The sequence below is a fragment of the Alosa alosa genome, chromosome 12, assembly GCF_017589495.1.
Source record: "Alosa alosa isolate M-15738 ecotype Scorff River chromosome 12, AALO_Geno_1.1, whole genome shotgun sequence".
In the NCBI taxonomy this organism is placed as follows: Eukaryota; Metazoa; Chordata; class Actinopteri; order Clupeiformes; family Clupeidae; genus Alosa; species Alosa alosa.
The window spans coordinates 24,208,116-24,223,772 of record NC_063200.1 but is presented as its reverse complement, the minus strand read 5'-3'; the positions used below and the strand labels follow the sequence as shown (position 1 = coordinate 24,223,772).

The 15,657-nt window shown below is 39.7% G+C and overlaps 2 protein-coding genes across 4 annotated transcripts; one reads left to right on the top strand and one right to left on the bottom strand.

Moving 5' to 3' along the window:
• Positions 1-1,393: 1,393 nt before the first annotated feature.
• Positions 1,394-10,947, bottom strand: dcp2 (decapping mRNA 2). Of its 3 annotated transcripts, none has more exons than XM_048258612.1 (11): positions 10,640-10,945; positions 9,299-9,450; positions 9,028-9,155; positions 8,698-8,796; positions 8,063-8,215; positions 7,852-7,964; positions 7,578-7,676; positions 6,381-6,486; positions 6,140-6,226; positions 3,653-3,704; positions 1,394-2,936 (listed from the first exon to the last, which is right to left on the bottom strand). In XM_048258612.1, the coding sequence occupies exons 1-11, from the start codon at positions 10,690-10,692 to the stop codon at positions 2,788-2,790; spliced, it is 1,191 nt and encodes a 396-aa protein (XP_048114569.1). In that variant the 5' UTR covers positions 10,693-10,945; the 3' UTR covers positions 1,394-2,787. The 3 variants fall into 3 exon arrangements, with proteins under 3 accessions (XP_048114569.1, XP_048114570.1, XP_048114571.1); XM_048258613.1 differs by having other exon boundaries at positions 6,140-6,223; positions 10,640-10,944; XM_048258614.1 differs by lacking the exons at positions 1,394-2,936; positions 3,653-3,704 and adding an exon at positions 5,258-5,866 and having other exon boundaries at positions 10,640-10,947.
• A 560-nt stretch (positions 10,948-11,507) lies between these two features.
• reep5 (receptor accessory protein 5) lies at positions 11,508-14,907 on the top strand. The gene is made up of 5 exons (XM_048258611.1): positions 11,508-11,732; positions 12,116-12,209; positions 13,306-13,444; positions 13,919-14,087; positions 14,527-14,907. Exons 1-5 carry the CDS (start codon positions 11,615-11,617, stop codon positions 14,574-14,576), a joined length of 570 nt encoding a protein of 189 aa, XP_048114568.1. The 5' UTR covers positions 11,508-11,614; the 3' UTR covers positions 14,577-14,907.
• Positions 14,908-15,657: the final 750 nt, after the last annotated feature.

The window sequence follows — 15,657 nt, the reverse complement described above, 5'->3', positions numbered from 1 at the left end:
CTACACCAAATCTGCAAAACCATAAGCTAATTCTCAGCTTTTGACTCAGGCTTCAATGTCATAAAACACGTTTTGCAAAACATTACACATGGTTCACATTTTAAGAGGTCAGACCTTAAATAATTGTGTACTTTTTAAGGCACTGTCCTTCAAAAAACAAGTTTGGAAAAATATAATCAGATGATTAAAAGGTAAATCATTGTTTTACATGTGGCTTCATTGTGGTGTTTTGTATTTTGTAAGTGCAGTTTGTAAAACGTGAGTAAGCAGTTGTAAAAAAGCAATTAAGGTGTGTAATAAAAGAATAAAAGTATTCTAAGTAATTTTTACTGATGTTCCACTGATGTTACATTGGGTTAATTGATTTACATACTGTAGCTACAAGAGTGGTGTTACACAATCTAGAAAATGACCACTGAAAAAAAACACTGTGCTGTGAACCTCCATTGACATCCAGAGGTCTGTATGTAGTTTGTGCATCTGTGTGGCTAGTCTTTTTTTTCCCCCCCAAGTCAAAAAATGTTTTTTATTTGTTAGTTTCATAAGAATATCTCACGGGAGAGCAATTTCCCCAAGACTGATTGATTACACCAAACACAAGAACCTAGACTTTCTAAAATAGACAGCATGGGTTGCATTACGACTCCGTACTCATTAGCCAAGTCAGTTTACCTATAGCTGTGTCCATTTAGAAGCCCAGACATCCAGGGACAGGGTACATGTGAACCCACTGGCCTAATGTTTTAACTCTGGGGACCTTGCTAACGGTTTTTTAATATGTGTGCTACATGCCTTTCACATGCAACAAGATGGTTTATCACAATATTTACATAGAGTGGGTGCCGTTTATCTATCAGTCTATTCCTGGTTGATTTTTAACTCCTTGTTCTGACATTATCTATTTGATCCTGCTATCTGTTAAAGTAGATGGTCCACAAAACTCAGATGTTCGGCACCAAGGCATACATCAAATCTGTGGGTAAATAAAGCATTGCAGAGTCCCTGTAGTCCACTTGGGGTATTTGGGCATCTACAAACACCAGACCCAACTTATTTAACTTGAATAGCTCATAAACAAGACCTACATGAGTGTCACAATACTGAACATATATATTTATATATACACACATACATACATACATACATATATAAAACTTTAATGAATTCATTAAATGTATTTTCCGTCCAAAACTAATGCAAGCCAATCAGTTTCCAGTCCTGTCAAGATAACGGCTTAGAGACTTCTTTGAGAGTCTTTTGAAGTGCGCTGAAAAAGTCTGTTGGGATTATTTTTATCAGATGAAGTCTATGGGTATATTATGATGCTCCACTTCAGTGAAAAAGACAAGGCCATGATTAGATCTCCCAAATGAAGACAGGAAAGACGGCATCATTAGCTCTAAAGAGAAGAGGTTTTATTGCAAAAGACGATATACAGCAAACGCAACCCCCCCCCAAGGCTCGGTAACTATGCGAACCACATTGCATACTGATGGAACTCCATTTTTCAAACTATCCAGTCCAAATGTTACTGCATTTACTGTAAAAGGAAACCAAAATGAGAAAAACAATAAACAAAATCAGTGCCGGTTCAAATATGAATACAAATAGTAAACCCTCAAGGTTACTTAAGACAACATTGACAACAACGTGGAAATTACTTTTTCCTGATGACATCTCACACAACACACAACTCAAGCAGTCACATAATAAAAAATAAAGGAAGGATTTTTCTTTTTTTTACAAAGAGAGACACACTGCTAGAAATGTACAGTACAGTGTTCACAACTGACACTTTTAAAAGCTCAATGTAAGAGAAGCAAATAAGTAAATGATGAGTCATCATGATGATAGGAAAAGCCATCGCAGATCCACAATCAGGTTTCAGTACTAGTCACCGATGGCTCAGAAAAAGCTGAAAAATGACTGCTTAAACCATGTGGTCATTAAAACAGTGACTTTCTAATGCATTTATTGAGTAGATGGGTGGAAGTGTATGTTTAGGGTGAGGCAGAAGAGGAGAACAGTTCCCTGAAGAAACCCTCATCATTTTCGAACAAACTTCTTCTTTTGTTAAAGTAACATTCATCACCAGAGGACCAATTCCTCGACAGCATTAGAAAAAGTGCAAGAGTTCCTTTTTCGCCCTTCTTTTCTGCAAGACCTTCACAGAGATGATTCAGCAACAATTCCCGCCCCCCAACTATTGATGGTACTTAGCGCGTTGGTGCAAAATATTCGCAGTACAGTACCTGCAGATGTCTAGTATATCTGACACACAGAGGAAGCAGGAGGCGCGGCTGGCTATGGGTACATAACATTATAACAGACCCATTAACAAACACACTCACATGCCCGTCCAGTCAACAACTGGTGCACTCAACATGCCGGGTGGGCTCTCCCTAAGTGGCTTCCCCGTGTGCAAGACATGATGCAGTTGCAGTCACATGCACACGTCACTCGGTCCTAGACGCCAAGTCTGGAAGCTGGTACCAACAGTGCAGCAACAAATGGCTCCAGAGCCAATTGCCCAACCATAATTCTTGCCTTTTTCAGGGGTGGAAAAATATATATCTACACATGAACACTTCTGCCACTTTATTCAAGAAGTTGGTCCGATTCAGACCTCTCAGGCCCTTCACTGTCCCCATCCCCTACTCTGACCTCTGCAAACGGGTTTCCTTTGTTTTGACTGGAGAGAGAATAGCTATGTGCTGCCCAGCGACGAGTAAAGTCTCATTGTGGGGGGGGTAATACTGTGAGTGGGTGTGCGTTGGGGCGGGAGCCTCACGAGTCAAAGCACTTCATGATGGCCTCCCTGTCAAACTTGAAGGTGAGGAAGGACCGTGAGGATAGGATGTGCTCAGAGTCTCCATTGATGGCGCCCGGCTGGCCTGGGACCTGGCCGTTGAGGCCGTACGAGTTGTAGATCGCATCTGGAGAGATCGAGAGAGCGAGAGAGAGATGGGAGGGGGTTACAGAATGAAACTGCAACAAAAAAGCCTCAGAAACCATACACTCTCCGTGTCCAAATACTGCTGGCAGAGAGTGAGGACAGTCATTGTACATACACAAAACGTGACAGTTAGGCCTGTTTCACAGCGGGAACGTGACGTGAACGTCGCGTCTCTGTTGCGTGTCGGCTGCGTGGCGTTTTCGGTCTTTGCTTACCAGAAGCGTGTGTGATGCAGCGTTGCGGCGGCCTCTCTGCCAATTAAAACGTCTCTTTCTCACGTCATTTTTTTCCTTCACTGTTTTGAATGGAAACGCTTCCAACACGCTTGCGTGTTGCATGAAAAATAGGCGCGAGTCATATTCCTAGCATGCACGCGTTTTTGGCGCAGCTCGAGCCGCCCCTGAGATGTGCGTGTCACGCAGACGGTGTGCAATGTCTAACCTATTAACATGGGAGCCGAAATAAAAACGGACACGCCATGCAGCTGACACACGCACCCGGTGTGAAACGGGCCTTAGAGCTGTTCCAGAGGTGCAGAGAGGAGCTACCTGAGGCTGCGGCAGACGCAGCAAAGTTAAGGGAAATCTCCGCTATATCCAAAAACATCGCAAAGCCATCTTTAGAAATGCTACAACGGTCATTAAGACACCATAAGTATCACTGCCAGAAATAATAAAACATCATGAATGAACTGACCTGTGTCGAAGTTGTCTTGTAGTCTTCTAGGCTGAAGTCTCCTTTCATCTTTCTGCACAACAGAAATTTTGACATAAATACATCACACATGCACACACAGGATTCCCCAATTTTAAGCAGTACTGGGCCAAGTAGTAATTTGCCCATCATAGTGTCATAACATGCTCAGTGGATCTAAGAGCATTTTTTCAAAGGCTGTAGCGCCCCCTTTAGGCAAAAGTGCATGTCATGTCAGTATTTGCATATTAGATTTGCTGCCACCCGGTGGCTTCAGGGGCTTCAAAATGATAACAGCAATACACACTACAACCAATTATCCAAAATGAACAGATGTTAGCGGAATAGTTTAGTGAATAACCTGGGCAAGATGACCAACAGAAAGCAGTAAACCTCCTAATATAACTTTTTGGCTTTTCTTTGTTGGGGGAATACAGCCATAAGGCTCCTCTATTAGAGGATGTACCACTTCCTCTGGGTTAATTTAGCCAGGTCTGTCACTAAACCACGCACCTGAAATACACTCCTGGCTCGCTGGTTATTTAAGCAAGCAGAAACATTCGACCCAATATAGCACTTTTGTACCCTGCTGTTATTGGCTGCAGACTGACTAGTGTAACCCTTTAAAAAATGTACAACATTTATCGCACTACATGTTAGGTGACATACATAAACAAAAACTACAAAACAGGCTAGGGTAAGAGTGGAGTGCAGGTAGATGCCTCATCAGGTGTCTATCTGCATGCCTCACTTATTTTAATGCACACATTGTTGAGGCATACATCTTACACAGGGTAAGTGTGGTGTGCATGGGGAAATCTGACAGATATTCACCATGCATGCCCATTCTTTAATGCTACATTCTAGATAGACCCCTCAACCTAGCCCACATACTGTACATATTTAGGTTGGCGTGTTGGGTGAAGGTCTGGGGCTGCAGATGTGTGCATATGCTGGGGGCCTGAGGCGATGGGTGGCCCTTCCTCCCCCTCTGTCAGCTCGTACAAACTGTGGCCATTAATGGGTGCCCAGGTTGGCAATCAGTCAGGCAATCAACCAGGCAATCAGTTATTCCTATTATGTTCATTAATAGAATAATTACAACTCCTCCCTGAAACCCTCCCTCTCTCCCTCTCTATGTTCCAGCTTCTCTCCTCCCAACAGCAAACCAGCCTTATACATATGCGCACACACACACACACACACACACACACACATACATCCTCACATACTCACTACCCCTCACCCCCCCCCCCCCCCCCCCATCCCAACACCACCTCATTCACACTCTTAGAGCTACCATCCGCACCCCATCCCCCTTCTTTTCATTCGGGTCATCAATTTCATCCCTGATAATCATATCTGTAATCATCCTGGACGCAAATCATCCTTAGCCTTTCTGTTATTAATGTTATGTTGTGTTATGTTTGTGGAAGCCAAGTCAATGTGATGTCTTGTTAAGTTACAGTATGTGTTTATGTAATGTACGTCTGTTTGTCGTATGTAGTATTCATGTGCATGTCGTAGTGTTGCATTTTCTGTAATGTCAATGATGTTTGCAAATAAAAAATAAAAAATAAATAATAAAAAAAAAAAGTACAACATATAGCCATTCTATACTTATGTTCAGATTTCCATAAACAGCCATGAAACCACTGCAATAAACTGCAGTACAGGTACAGAACAAACTAGACATTGTACCTCTCCAACTATTTCCATGGTATCTCTTAACATTACCCTAGCATAAACACCTTCACTGTTTATTTGAGGTAGGAAAAAGATTGATACAGTGTAGTACTATGATAAGGTTATGAATTAAAGGTATATATTCATTTATATGATTAGCAACTCTATTGTTAAACGTCTGCAGTCTTGTGCCTGCTTCTGACTTCCACAAGATGGCACACGACCTCATTCATCTGCTGTCTTACTGCAGAACAAGGAAGTCAGAAAAAGCAGTTAACAAATTGACCATGTTAAGATGGCTGTAGAGATTCCCAGTACACCAAACGTAACCTTAAAATCACAGAATCAAATCACAATACTTGCTTGATGGTAGAATATAAATAATTGTATTGTTGTCCAAATATCCTCGTGATGGTATCGTATTGTCTCCTTGGCAGCTACACCCACTACTGTTCACCAAGCTATGCAAACAATGACTGTCCAGAAGACCATAAACATTGTAGATCTCCAAATCAGCCCATCTTGGGTTTTCTAATTACATAAACAAACTCAAATTGCTCACTCACAAATTACTAAACAAATGACACAAATGACTCCTACTTTAAAGGCATTATTGCATACTATGATGGTGTAGGTGTAGTCTATTGCAAACTGCACACTATGGTGGTTTAGGTGTATTTGTTAACTAAGGCAGCCATTATCGAAACCTCTCTCTCCAACATGCCAAGCATGTGACCACAGGTGGCGAGGGATGGCTTTGTTCAGCCCAGCCCTAGTCTATGTTTTCTTTGAAGTCGGGCTCACCTGTTGTGTGCTGACCCCGTTTGATCTTTTCTTCATGTTGGGAGAGCCCTGGTTCTTTTTCCCATTGCCTTTTGCACTGTGGTTCTGCTGTGAACACACACACAATCATCAGTCATTGGATATATTAAAACATAAACATAATTTTGACTGCTACAAAACCATTGTCTAGTCAGACGCGATCTCTACCAATACATATCTTGAATTATTTACCAGGGCAACGTGTGAACATATTTGCACAAACCTTGATTTCCTGTGCTGGTTGCCCGGACGACTTTTGTTGCTTTTGCTTGGACCAGACATCTCCTGGGGATGCTTCAGTCAACAATGGGGTGCGTCTGGATTTAGACCTTGAAATAAAAATGAGAAGGATAAACAAAAAGGGGCCGTGTTAAAGGGTGGGTTACAGGAACATTTATCATATACCCCAAACCCACTTGCAATCTAATAAGGGCAGATGTCTCTTGATTGTAAAATGCGGTTTGATTCACAAAAATACAGATTCTTCGAGTTATCCATCCATAGTCCAGGAAAGACTTTAGGACAATTTAAAGAGCTCAAATGATAGCCTAAAATTCACAGAAGTAACAGTCCAAATATTAATATTGCACATTTTTAAAAATACAAGACATTTTACTATACTGAGTGAGGCTCAAGTATGCACATGAGGGAAGTATGAGGAAACGTAGCAATGGGCTCTTTGCACAAAAAAAGTCTCTCAATGCGGCTGCTTTGTTTCTGGTGGAACACTAACTTGCATAAAAGTTGTAATTTGCATAAATCCTTTTTTATCGTAAAGTGCTGATTTACTGGGTGCAACACCCAAACGGGTCCGTGTAGACACTAATTACATTACCAATGGCGGCAGGTTAAAACACACCTGGCTCCACCGGGAAACAAACAAGCCGTATGTGCAAAGAGCCTATTACACTATATTTGACTAAGTGTCTGTTCTACAGATAATGGGCTGAAGACTCAAAAAAAAAAACTGGGTGAGAGGCATTTGCAAGTTTTGGAAAAATGTTGCCTTATTTATTACACACAGTACAATAATTAGACTACCTTAAAACTTGCTAAACACTTATTTGCACATACTAAATGTTGCCACCTCTCAGTTCATAAACGTATAACAAAGGGCAAGACCAAACATGTTCTCAAAGAACCTGCCACTTAGACTTTGTGGTGATGTCTAATGACCTAAATAAGTCTAATTTGAATACCTTGTGGGGCTGTGCCTCAAGGCAAACAGACCTGTAATTATAAGGCCTGTTTGATAAAACTGCTGAACTCACCAACTGTATAGATCATATTAATTTCTATAAAATAAATATTTAAGAAATATCTCAACTGCTCAAACAACCCTCTCCCATCCATCCATCCAACCATCTCCCTAAAACACTGCTTTCTGAAAATGTGTTTGTTTTCATGGCATATGGCTTACCGGGTATGTGGTTTACATGGAGTGCTGCCATTGGAAGCAAAATCCTCATCACTGTCTGTAGACTCCCCTTTGTGCTTGGCAATCCATTCTCTGAGAGGTCTGTGGACATCCAAGAGACAGTTTTCACCCTTCAGTTCTAAGCGTATTACTTTCGTTAGTTAAAGTTGGTCATAGACTTGACAACAATGCAACATTTGTTATACAGTTCAGAGTTATGCGTGTCAGACAATAGCTACTGCACTTGAAAAAAAAGAGAAAGCCATTACATACAGACCTAACGAATGGAATGGCCATGAAAAATTTGTTGGGAGCTAGTCCAAGTTTGGATTTAGGAGTCATGTCATTCCTGTGACATGGAAGTTGTTCAACAGCAAACCATTCTATGTTCTGGGGAAAGGAACAAATAAATAAATAAATAAACCTCTCCAGTATTTATAATGTGGAAATAAAAATATATATGCAACTTGACAAGAATTTCTTCGTACCCTAATCTCCTTTCTTGTTTTGGGATTGAATTTGGTATCATTTGGGACTCCAGGTATTATGTACAGTCGAGCCAACTGGTCTGTGATTTTCTGCTCAATGTACGTATCTTTGCAGATACGATCTCGGATATCAAAACCCGTCTCTTCCATCACCTACACAAAAAACATCAAAAGTGAATAAATTTAGTATAAAGTTTGAAATACAGGATGAAATTCTTATTGATTGCCTTCATTTTTAACATAGATCTCTGTTTCTCAAGGTCACCAAGTACTGTCGGTACGAAAAAACCCTGAAAACAATCGGTTCTAGCTGGCTTGAGTTGCTGCAGCCAGCAGCTAGAGCGCTACACTCTAGGGGCATGAACATGGGGGCTCATGAACATGACCCCAGAGTGTAGGTCTGAGAAACTGAGATTATTTTAAAAAAAAAAAAAAAAAAAAAAAAAAAATAATCACTGGAATTTTCCTTTAATAGGTCCAAACATAAGAAATTCACAAGAGTACATAAACTGGATTCAAACAGATCAAGACATACTACACAGGAACAGTGGCAGACTACCAATAATGATAATGTTTCATGTGATTGCAATATCAGAAAAGAGAGAAAGAGAGAGAAAAAAAAAAAAATCTCTCACCTCACGCACTGCACAATCATGGGGGGCCTCATCCTCATTTACTTTTCCCTTTGGAAAACCCCATCCTGACTTTGCCAGGTAGCCCTGAACTAGCAATGCCTGCAGGAGACAATACAGGCCCACAGCTCTTATGATGGTCTAGACTAGAGAATGTGCTCAGTTCCCTCATTGGTAAACAAAAAAATCACTGTTAGTTCAGGGAGATTGTAGAGGCATCATTTGAAAACTTAACCTTTCTTAAAAATAAAAACTTTCCAAGAATTTCTAGACTTTCCCAAGAGCAGTCAAGTGACAGTAGGCCTTCATGGGCCCATACAATGTTTTACTTACATTGTCCAATGTCTCATCTAGGATAATTGCACCATATGTAGGAACACCCATCTTGTATTCCTTCCATTGATCTAAAACCTTTTGTACGTCCTCCCCATGCGGCAGCAGAAAGGGACAATGATTAAAAAGTATGATAGTTAAGGAAAGTAAGTATTCAAGGCCTTGTGGCTCAGAGATAAAGCACAGCGCAATAAAATACAATGCAAGGACAGATTTGGTATCTAAGGACAAAATTGATTAAAACAACCAAAATAGCAACAACAAAGGATATCAGCCTTGGCGAAGTCTCTTATCCCACACTGAGGTAGTCCTGGTGCATTCTGCATGCAGAAATCCAGGTAAAACCAATGGGCAAGCTCAATTTGGAAGCAAACTCTAATGGCATTGTCTCTCTCTTCACTGGGGATGTGAAGGATGAAGCGGCTGTAGTGAGAAAGAAATTCATCGATATAAATCATGTATTAAGTAAAACAGAACAAGTACTCTCTCAATATGCTAGGGTTGGGAATAAAATGCTATATGGATGCATGCATACATGCATTAAACGGTAATAGAATATAAGGTGATGGAACAAGAGGCATCTTTGAAAGAGGCCCTGTGAATGAAAACATTGGCGTTTAACATCATTTCGCGACGTGTAATTTCTTAAGAGGAAATGACTAAAAAATTAGCCGATAGCCAGTCTTCTGGATATCAAAGCAACACATACTGTAACTCTCGAACTAAACGTAAGGAAACAATTAACGCGCCATTTTATGATTCAAATCAACAATAACAACTTAATATTTCATTGAAAGTAAGGCTAACGTGCTAAATATTTGTATGGGTAGCCCTAGACATACTAGACATATAAGAGGAAGGTTTCGTTTCCCCTCTAGACAAATCTGTAACTTTAAGGAATCAACCTAAGGATTTCTTTTGCTAGCTAGCCTTTGAGAACATTTACGTTCCCAAATAACATTGCAAATGACACATTCACATTTAGAGTAACGTTAGCTGAATTGGTTGAAAATAAAATGGGTGGCAGATATCTAACAAGACATAAGAGGTTTCGTTTCCCCCCTAGACATACGCTGTGTAACTTCAAGGAATCAACCTAAGAATTCCTTTGCTAAGCTAACCTTTGCTAGCATTTACGTCCCCAAATAACATTGCAAATAACACATTCACATTTAGAGTAACGTTAGCTGAATTGGTTGAAAATAAAATGGGAGGCAGATATAACAATTTGAGTTAGCTTGGTTATAAAGCATACAGTTAATGTTTACACATTTCAGATTTACAGCTAAGCTAACTGTTGCTATTGAAAAAGAAAAACAGTTTAAAAGGATAACGTTACAGCTAAGTTACGTTAGCTTCTGCAGGTAAGCTAATGTTATTATCAGGTTAACCTATGTAGATACAAACAAATAAGGGGTAGAATATGTAATTTTCTCCACCTCAAACATCTCAATCGCTCAATATTTGCTACAGCTAAAATGCTTGAATGCGTTTGAAAGCCATATCGTTAATGGTATGCTAATGTTCATTGCAATCCTATTGTTTAATAGCCACTCCGAGACTACTTTGGATAGTTCAAGCTAACCCTTTCTAACTAACTAGTTAACATTACCTGCAAAGGTCGTCCAATACGCCGTTGGGAATATCCCCTCGTTTTGTCTCCATGTTAAAGATAAAAACATCCCGAACAACCAAACTATTTTTGGAAGGTGTACAGCGCAAAGCTACTCTTTTTGCTACCCTAACATTAGCCAGTTCTGGCAGAGAGACATAGCCATGCTATACATTAGCAAAGTTCATAAAACAACCTAGAAAGTATTCTAGCTACATCGGAAATTAGCTAGCTACGTAGTTAGCTAGTTAGCCACTCTGCTAAAAATACAGTGAGACGCCGCGCAAATTCACGTTATTGTCCATGCAGGGTGGGCTCAAACCACGAACATATTAACGTTTCAACCAATGGTTGATAAATAAGGGCGTTCATAAAAAATATCGAACCAGTAATATTAAGCTATATATGACAGGCATCTCGCAAATCCAATCAAAATTCACAACGATGCCAAATAACTTAAAAGGAGAGGAAAGGAGGAAAGCTATCATAAAATAAAGTTCTAAGCTTCTTTCTCAGTCTATGCAAAGATCCCAGTGCATCAGATAAAAGTATAAACAATTATCAACAATACATGACACAGAACATCATGACTTTGTATGTCAGTATGTTGATACTGAGTCATGAACAGTAAAGGCGCAGTCAAAATGTAATACCAAAGATCCTTGATTACGTTTTTTAACCCCTCTGGCAATACTAATATTCCTAACGTTTTGCACTAATGCGCACATACATGGCTAATACATGAATGAGCAACGTTAGCAGTAGAAATGTTTATAGTGACATCATTTATGTACAAGAAATAAACAATACTGTTTGCCCACAAGGGTGTGGTTGCGCCGTTACGTAGCAAAACGTACACTGTGACGCTCACACCATCATTTTAGGTGAAGCAGAAAAGAGCTATTGTGCATGGGTGTCGCAGTTTATGAAGTTTATTGAATAATCAACTGACACGGCCATACAGGAAACGGCGCCATGGCACAAGGATTGAAGGAACGATTTGATAAGTTTCTTCATGAGAAAAATCTTATGACAGATCTTTTGGAGAAGATTGAAACGAAAACGGGAGTGAATAGGTCCTATATTTCAATCGGTAAGTTGCCTACACTAGCGCAGCACGGCATCAGGAACTGAGAAAAAAAAAAAAGCCGTTATGCTGTAAAGTGCTGTATGCTGTACATAGGGCCATACGCTCTCTCTTCCAATATAACCAAATCAAGTATTCCGATAGCAATAGTTCTTGTACATAATTTGGACACATTATTGTATCGTATATGTGAATGTATCTCAACCATTATAAAACGTTGCATGCGTTGCATAGCCTACACCATTTTTTGTCATTGGTAACAGATGTTGATTGTCCTGTAAGATACGATGTATTCTGCCGCCACAGTTCCATAATGTGAATAAAATGTCCGTTCTATTTTGACATAGGACCTAGATCTAAATTGTTCATCACGCTGCCTTCTATTTCAGCCATCATCGCCATTATTGCTATATATCTCGTGATTGGATACGGAGCTTCTCTTTTGTGTAATCTGATTGGATTCGCTTACCCAGCATATATATCGTGAGTATATTGTGTCTTGTATAACCTGCAGTAGCATGGTAACATTACAAATGAAAAAGCTGTTGCTGCCATTGCCGGAACAATTGTCAGTGAATTACGTCACTCACCCTCCTACGGGCCATAGCCTACTGCCGTTATGATTATGGATAGGCCATACACACCCTCTAAACACATGGTAGCTTTTGGTGATAGCAAGGTGGGAGACGTGACGTACAGTAGCACACAGATGTGGACCACGTGGTCGACCTCACCTTTCTTTGCCTATGAAAATGTATGTAGGATCATACAGCTGACCTTTAGGAAGTAACATGTTTGTTTTGAGGCCTATAGGCCAACGTTACCAGTTGTGTTCAGCCTCCCCACCCAGTGAATCATTTTTCTTGGGAACACTAAATGGAGGATGTCAATCGATAGGGTGATATTGCACCATCAGTGCCTCGCCTTGCCCCCTTCCATTAATTTAAGACCTGTAGGCCTTTACCTAAAGGGACACACCTTTCACATGTTGATAACATAAGCCTTTGTGATAGTTGAGTATTACATAAAATGTTGAGATAAAAGATTACAGAGTAGCGTGTCATCATTTTCTTCAAGTGGTCTTAAAAAGAATTACAAAAAAATGGCTGTACTTTTTGCAAAAATGACTGCTGTAGAATTGTAGTGATTTGGTAAGTCCGTAGTTACACAAGAATATGTAGGCCTACAAAGCACAGAAAAACAGGGTTACCAAACCACGAGAAGGCGAGTGACTCATCTCTGTCAGTAGTGACCACAGCTGCATGGTAGTTGGTTCCACATGCGTCTTAGTGTTCAAGTAGACACCAGTCTACAGACACACAAAGTCTGTATAAAGTTCAATGTAATAGCCCAGTTTCATAGTAAAACAGTGAGTCAGTGGCAAGGCACTGAGAAGTGTGTCAAGGAGAGGATACCCAAATTGTGAGCGATGTATTTGCCTGTAACATGGTTAGGCGGCACACTTGTTTTTTCCTGTTGTTCGATTTATGATACCGACAAGGTAATTACATTGTCTCTACGTGCTTATTTCCCCGTTAAGGCATCCACTTAATGAGGTTGTGTGTTGTGTCACTTTCAGGATCAAAGCAATTGAAAGTATAACCAAAGATGACGACACAAAATGGCTGACTTACTGGGTGGTATATGGGGTGTTCAGTGTGGCTGAGTTCTTCGCTGACCTCTTCCTGTTCTGGTTCCCATTCTACTATATGCTGAAGGTAAAGGGCAAATATTTGATTTAGGGTTGGCTTCAGTGTATTCAGTAATGTAATTAGCTAAGACAGACTTATATTGCAAATACCTGCTATTCAAACAATAAGAGCAAATTGCATTCATGTTATATTTAGTTTTTTTGTTCCGTATGTAGTTTACTACATTAAAAGGAGCATTATTGCACTTTTCCTAAATTTTCTCACAATGTTATGCCCAAGACAAATAAATGTCTATTTCAAAAAGTATTTTGAGAAGCACTGACAAACAGTGCTTTATTTGTTGCAAACCACAGACCAGTCCCATGCACATTCTTTTTTGTAGCCTTATCAAAAACTCCATGGCAACCCTTTCCCCCACTGAACCACCAGTGTTTGATCTAATAAAACTATTTGCATGGATATATTTAACAATGGTTTCTGGAATGAGGAAAAAAACACAATGTACAATGTAAAGATCTGTGTTTGTTTGGTACTCTACAGTGTGCTTTCTTGGTGTGGTGCATGGCTCCCACTCCCTCCAACGGATCCATCTTGATTTACAATCGCATCATTCGTCCCATCTTCCTGAAGAATGAAGCCAGGATTGACAGTGCCATGAAGGATATTAAAGACAAGGCATCCGAAGCAGCTGACAAGTTCAAAGATGAGGGTGAGGAAGTGCAAACAGTCAGTTTGGTACTCTGTGGGATGTGTCGATACATGAGCATTGTTTAAAATTGATGTCATGTAGGTTTAGTTTGTGTAATGATTTGTGACCTCTTACCTTCTATGCTGAACACGAAAGACAAAGCTTAAGAGCATCCAAAGTCATTTGTTCCAATTGACATCATTTCAGTAATGAAGTGAACACACATGATCATTTCCATGTTGCTGACCAATGTATTGTGTCACATTACCATACCTTACAATGTAACAGTTTACCATACATTACACACCTGTACTTCTATGACATTTTACATTAATTACAGTTAATGTGTTTTATCTCATTCTTTTATTGTATTTTTACTTTTCTCATAAAAACCTCTTACTGAGAAAGTCTTTATGAAAACCACCCATTACAGCAAAGGTTTTTGGTTTTTGTTTTGCAGCCAAGAGAGCCACAGCCAACATCATGTTCGAAGAGAAGAAGAGCACCTAAGAAAAATCCTGGAGTGGATCTCATATCAATCGTTGAAAACCCGAGGAGAATGTCTGTCACATACCTTAATAAATGTTGCCTTGAAGTTTTTTTTTAAATGTTTATTTTATAAAACAAAACTGGAGGATAGCTTTTGGTTTTGCGCACCTCTCCTGTCTCTGAAGGTAAAAACAAATAGACCTAAGCATTATAACTAATTTAAGGCCTTTTGGATGCAGTCAGATATCTGCAAGACAATTTCACAACATTTAAATTGTATATCCTGATGCTGAAAGTCCCTTTGTTCTCTTGCTATGCTTAAAATATCGAAATAAAGCCAAAAGTGGTCAAACTGGTTCATCACTTAAGTCATTTTCATATGAACATTATGGCTGTCTATTTAAGACAAAACAACTGCAGTTTGTTAAAGTTAGAAATTACCACAGTGTTGGAGTCCTAAAATGCAGCCTTGTTCTCTGTTTGAATCTTGTGTTGTTTATTCATGAGTTTGGATCAACATTTATTTATCACTTTATATACACACTTAATATAAGTCACAGGGTTTTTGTACTCTAACAGTGATTTCCCAAGTGACCAAGTCTTACTGATCACATTCCAGAGTTTGCTTTCGTTTGTCTTTTGCTTTGTTAGATGTGGCGGACTGGACCATGTGTTCAACATCAGCTGTGCAGTGTACTCTGATGAGAAAAAAATCCTCATGTAAATGTAGTTTTATACCCCTGGAGTTGGTTCTTTTTTGTGTCAGTGTGACAGAACTAAGGTAGCACTGAACTGAACCAGTGAGGTGAAGGTATAAACTTTGAGAGAATTTCATTAGTAAGAAGTCTGTTGTCTCTTTTGCAAGTGTACTTTTGTGCATGTCCCCAGAAGAAGTGATTGTACCATGATTTGTCAAACAAATGAAGGGGTGTGTCTTTGGGAGACAATACACCTGGTGAACGTTGCCCATTCAAATAACTGGAGCAGAAGCTCCCTATATTCTACAGTGAATTAAAAAGGGTTTTAAGTGGAACTGGAAACAGGTAGTGCACATGTGCAATGAAGTATTGTAGTTTTTTGATCCTCTTTAACTTGTACTGCT